Source organism: Pinus tabuliformis, chromosome 3_1, assembly GCF_031772625.1.
Source record: "Pinus tabuliformis cultivar Carrire ecotype Pingquan chromosome 3_1, CPIR1, whole genome shotgun sequence".
Classification (NCBI taxonomy): domain Eukaryota; kingdom Viridiplantae; phylum Streptophyta; class Pinopsida; order Pinales; family Pinaceae; genus Pinus; species Pinus tabuliformis.
The window spans coordinates 915,303,421-915,309,420 of record NC_142301.1 but is presented as its reverse complement, the minus strand read 5'-3'; the positions used below and the strand labels follow the sequence as shown (position 1 = coordinate 915,309,420).

At 32.0% G+C, this 6,000-nt stretch overlaps 2 protein-coding genes across 2 annotated transcripts; both read left to right on the top strand.

Annotated features, from left to right (window-relative positions):
* The first annotated feature begins 740 nt into the window (after positions 1–740).
* Positions 741–1,271, top strand: LOC149190661 (pathogenesis-related protein PR-1-like). Its single transcript, XM_089410574.1, has one exon. It carries the CDS (start codon positions 741–743, stop codon positions 1,269–1,271), a length of 531 nt encoding a protein of 176 aa, XP_089266700.1.
* A 3,734-nt stretch (positions 1,272–5,005) lies between these two features.
* LOC149190660 (pathogenesis-related protein PR-1-like) lies at positions 5,006–5,530 on the top strand. The gene has a single exon (XM_089410573.1). It carries the CDS (start codon positions 5,006–5,008, stop codon positions 5,528–5,530), a length of 525 nt encoding a protein of 174 aa, XP_089266699.1.
* The last annotated feature ends 470 nt before the right edge of the window (positions 5,531–6,000 follow it).

Here is a 6,000-nt window from a genome sequence, read left to right as displayed (position 1 = left end):
TTACTGTCAAGTTAATTTATTGGAACTTACCTTCTATAACATAACCCCATGATTATCTTAGCTTCGTATATTAATGTGAATAACGTGTTAAGCTTTGTCCTGGTTGAAGTTTTACTTAGTAATGAAAATGAACATCGGGCAATCTGGCATTGAAGTTATTAAAATTGATATGGTTGTTCAATACTCTGGCGGAGAATGAGAACGTGCGTGGGCCGGTATTGATATCATTCCGGCGGAGGATGATAACGTGCGCGGGCAGGTATTGATATTTCGGCGTGTGTCTGCGCATACCCATACGCATAGTCATAGTCAGCACCTACCAATCTGGAGAGCTATCTATGTTGAAATAGAGTAAATAGAGTAAGACACAAACAAACATGTGAAAGCAAGCGTTATGTGGAGAGCTATCTATCTTGACATAGAGTAAATAGAGTAAGACACAAACAAACATGTGAAAGTAAGCGTTATGTGGTCGCTCCCGATAATCATTAAACGTTATGTGGTCAAAAGAATAGAAATGGCAGCTTCGTCCTCCTTCCGAAAAGCTAATGCTGGCGGCTATATTAGTATATATACACAGTGGTTGGAGAGATGGAAAGACCATCTTCCAGATATAACCCAGGATAGCTTTGATTACTTTTATATGCAAAGAAGCAGAAGCAAGTATTATTATTCAGATCATCTAAAAGAAGAAGAAGTAGAAACTACCATTATTGCAACGCCGGCGATTCGCAATACTCATGGGGATAACAACCACGTTGTTGAAGAGACACTGCAACATGTGTTGCATTTTCGTTCTCATTATGATGATGGGAATGGGAATGTCGTCAGTGACTGCTACAGACATGAATGCTACTGCCGCGTTTATTGATGGCTTTTTGGTCCCACACAATCAAGCAAGAAATGCAGTGGGAGTTGGTACTCTTCAATGGGATCGCAAACTTGCAAATTGTGCACGCAATTATGCAAGACAGAGAAGGGGCGACTGCCTCCTACAACATTCCGACAGCTCCTTCGGGGAGAACATATTTTGGGGAAGCGGCCATGGTTGGACCCCTTCGCAGGCAGTGGCTGCGTGGATAGACGAGAAGAAGTGGTTTGACTATGCCAAGAATATTTGCACTGGACCTGATTGCACTCACTACACTCAGGTTGTATGGAGGACCACGGCCAAAGTTGGATGCGCCAAGATTATATGCAACTCAGGTGATACTTTCATAATGTGCAATTATTATCCACCAGGGAACTACGTAGCAGCCAGGCCATACTGAAATGAAATGAAATTAAAGGAATCCTGTAAATATATAAGATATGAACACCAAACCTTCAACGCTACTATCGCGATTTCTCTCAATATTCATTCATTCTCTGTTCATGTACGTACAAGTACAGTGAAACATTTCATATTATCTCAATATAAATATTCTTTGATAAGTAAATTTCACACTATTTGCACCTATTTATTTCTTATTCTTTAAAAGACCTGGCTTTTTACACCGTTGCCATTAATACAATTTCTGATATTTCAATTCATACCGGCTTAAAATTGGAATTGGGTATTTATTCTAATACAATTTTCCTGATATTTCAATTCATATCGGCTTAAAATTGGAATTGCGTATTTATTCTAATGCAATTTTTATGATAGCTTAAAATTGGAATTGAATATTTATTCAGATTTTTATTATAATTACTTTAATTTATTTATTTTATTTAAAAGTTTATTCGATATGTCATTTTGAAAATGTAAAATAAATATATGTTTTTTAGTTTAATTTTTTTAAGTTTATTTGATATCTTAGTTCCAAAATATAAAATACATATGAATACACTTTTTTTAATTATTTAATTCATGACCATACGTCAAGATAGTTAGGTTACTTCACTTAGAGATTATAGTTATAATTTCTATAAAATTATTGTTTTAGCAATTATGTCACTTCACTTAGAGATTATAGTTATAATCTCTATAAAATTATTGTTTTAGCTTTAACATAAATTTAAACACAAAATAGCATAATATTTAAAAGCAATTTTAAAAATTATCGCAAAAGAATGGGTTAAAAAAAAAAAACTAAAAAGATTGAAAATTTTAGAAAAATGACAGAATTTGAAGATCGTTTTTCAAACAACTTTGAAAACTCAAAAAAAAAAAAATGAAACGCTTAAAAATATCTTATTAAATCATCATAATCATTAAATTTAACCTATCATAACAAGTTTCATATATATTTTTATTATGATTTCATAATTATTTAAATTACTCTATTTTAAATAAATAAATATGTTTTGAAGTGTTTAAATATAAATAAATAAAGTAAAATAAAATCATTTTTCCATTTAATAAAGAGAATAAGACTTTTATTAATATTTTTATATATTTGAGATAATATCACTTTAAATAAAGATTCACTGATAGATCTATGACGTGGTTATGAAGTATTATTTAAATTATGATCTTCAAGATTCAAATCTTTTATTGGTCAAGCCAAAAAAATAAAAATAAAATCAATAACCATAACCTATGTTAACATAATATGAATTATATATGGCTATTTTCATCAATAATATTTTTAATATATTTTTATAAGTTGATTGAATTTTATTTAAAAAAAAAAAAAAAGGAGAAAACTATATTTTTAACATAATTTTGTTCACATACTATGAATTATAGAGTTAATTTTTTTAAATTAACTCAATTATATTAAAAATAAAATAACACAACTAGATCTTTTTGTTGAAATTTTATTTGAAATAGAATAGATACACAAACAAATAGTAAAATTAATTGATATGATGAATGTCTTCTTGATGAACATTACTTATGTCAAGAGTTCAAATTGTTTCATCATTTATTGAATGATATTTGTTTCTTGTCTAAAAATACTATAATATAATTAAGACTCTTCATGTTACTTCAATACTCTATTTAATGAGGTTTATCCACTAAATTCTTCTATTATAATTATATATTTGAATTTCAATTAATTCTCACTAAACATAACATATGTCAACACACTATTAATTATAAAATTAGTTAATTTATATGAATACCTTTTTTACTATTTTCATTTTAAGGTTTATTAAATTTTATATAAATAATCAAACAATTTTTTTATTTTTTATTTTTATCAAAATTTGTTTTGGATAGAATAACACACGAGCAAAAAAGCTAATTAATATGATTATTGTGTTCCCATGAATATTACTCATGTCAAGAATTTAAATTGCATTGTTTTTGTTTACTATAGGAAAAATTAATGTGTCAAATATTAAGACTCTTCATATTTTCTTGAATGGCCCATGTATTCATTGTGTTTTGCAAACACACTTTTCCCTTTCAACAAGAAATGGAAGCGAGACGAGCCATATATAAATGGAACATATATAATTAATTTACTTTTTGATTTCAAAAGTAGTCGTTATACCTAATCTTGATAGCTAAGGTATTCAATGTAAAACTTGACTAGAACAAACTCTAACCGTGAATTAAGGGTTAAAAACCACCAATTAACCCCAATTTTGAGAAACCAATTGATGTATGATGATATATTCAGCACTAGTCAGCTCTGGTTGGTTGCAAAATGGTCCTCCTACAAAGAGAGTAAGAAACCATTGTTAAATGGATGTCATGTCATGCAGGCATGAAGGTTGGTTGCAAAATAGTCCTCCTACAAAGAGAGTAAGCACCCATTGTTAAATAGATGTCATGTCATGCAGCCACAAAGCATGAAGGATTGAAACTTCAACATTCAAAAAGAAAAATAAACTGTGGTGGAAAATACAACAATCCTCTCTACTAATCTTCCAACCATGGATGTCAATCACTTATGACTCTATACTTAGCATCCACCTATTCAATCATGCATGAGCCTTGAATTAGTATCTACCTTGTTATTTGATAACCAATGCCATCATTGTAGCCTAATGGAAGTCCACCACTAAGCTGTAAGAATTATTGATATAGGGAAATATCTCATTTTCATAGTGATTTTGATTTATGCTCAATTTACTCCTTAATTGGAAGCCATAACGTGTTATGGCACCAATATAGACATACTTGAAAGATTAGCACTAAAAAAACTTTGGTCGCTATAATTTCATACTTAAACTAGAATATAATTAAGTGCATGCATACACATACAAGGCATTGAAAATATATTATTTTACACTTCACATATTTATCTACATTCTTTGGGAATCATATTTATTGAAAAAATTATTCAAAATAATGTTACCTTACTAATGGAATGAAACACATAGGGGAAACGGGGTCCTAAATAACGAAAATAATATTGCCTTACTAATTGGTAATAATCAGGTTGCGCAAAATATATATATATATATATATTCATGAATGACCTCCCCTATGCCGGTGTGTTACACGATAATAATGTGAATAACGTGTTGTGCTCGTCTGATAGAAAATATTTTTGTGAATCACATGTTAAGCTTCGCCTGTTTTCACTTGATTGAAGCTTCACTTAATAATTAAAATGCACATCGGGAATTTTGGCGTGCGTGGAAGTTATTTAATTTCATATCGGTGTTGAATATTCCGGCGGAGAATGATAACGTGCGCGGGCAGGTATTCATATTTCAACTTTTGTCTGCGCATATCGATCGTCAATATCAACAAAGCGAGCACCTAGCAATCTGCAGAGAGGTATCTTGAAATTCAAATACATAGAGTAAGACACAAACAAACATGTGAAATTAAGAAGTTATGTGGACGCTCTGATAATCGTCAAGCGTTACCTTACGATCAAAGGAATAGAAATTGCAGCTTCGTCCTCCTTCCGGTTAGAGTAAAAGCTAATGCTGATGAATAACATGTGTGGCTGTGGCTATATATACCGATACAGCTTGAGCTAGTTATACACAGTGGTTGGAGAGAGAGAAAGACCATCTTCCAGATATAGCTTGCTAGTTATACACATATTTGCGAAGAAGCAGAAGGAAGTTAGTATTTGCGAAGAAGCAGCCCGGGCGATTCACAATAGTCATGGGGATAACCACGTTGTTGAAGAGCCACTGCAACATTTCCATTTCCATTTTCGTTCTCATTATGATGACGGCAATGTCATCGGTGACTGCTGCAGACATGAACGCTACTGCCGCGTTTATCGATGGCTTTTTGGTTCCACACAATCAAGCAAGAAATGCGGTGGGAGTTGGTCCTCTTCAATGGGATCGCAAACTTGCAAATTATGCGCGCAATTATGCAAGACAGAGAAGGGGCGACTGCCTCCTACAACATTCGGACAGCCCCTTCGGAGAGAACATATTCTGGGAAAGCGGCCATGGTTGGACCCCTTCGCAGGCAGTGGCTGCGTGGATAGATGAGAAGAAATGGTTTGACTATGCCAAGAATATTTGCACCGGACCTGATTGCACTCCCTACACTCAGGTTGTATGGAGAACCACCGCCAATGTTGGTTGCACCAAGATTATATGCAATTCAGGCGATACTTTCATAACCTGCAATTATGATCCACCAGGGAACTACATCGCAAGCAGGCCTTACTGAAATTTACACGCGAACGTATATTTAAATACGAACATTCTTCCTCATGTTACATTCATTCTTTCAATATGAATATTTTTTGCACTTGTAATAAGTACAACGATTTCTTGCATGGCTTTCTTTTTTGTAAAACACAGTTACAATCAATATAGTTTCTCTGAGATACGGTGGCAATTAATATAATTTATGTGAAGATCATACCTCGATGCTAATAGAGTGGGTTTAAACAACCCAGTGTCCAATATTTATGTTATATTCTCTAAAGTATATGGCTTTCGGTTACAAACATACCTCTCAATCAATAGTAGGCTCATAATTATGCTTTTATGCTTTTTTTTCATTAAAATTTCTTTTATAATTATGTACTTGAATTAATATTGATTTGAATAATTTGTTTAAATATAGCTAATGTGAACGAATTCTGAATTATATATTATTAATTTGTATTAATACTTTTATTATTATTTTCATTT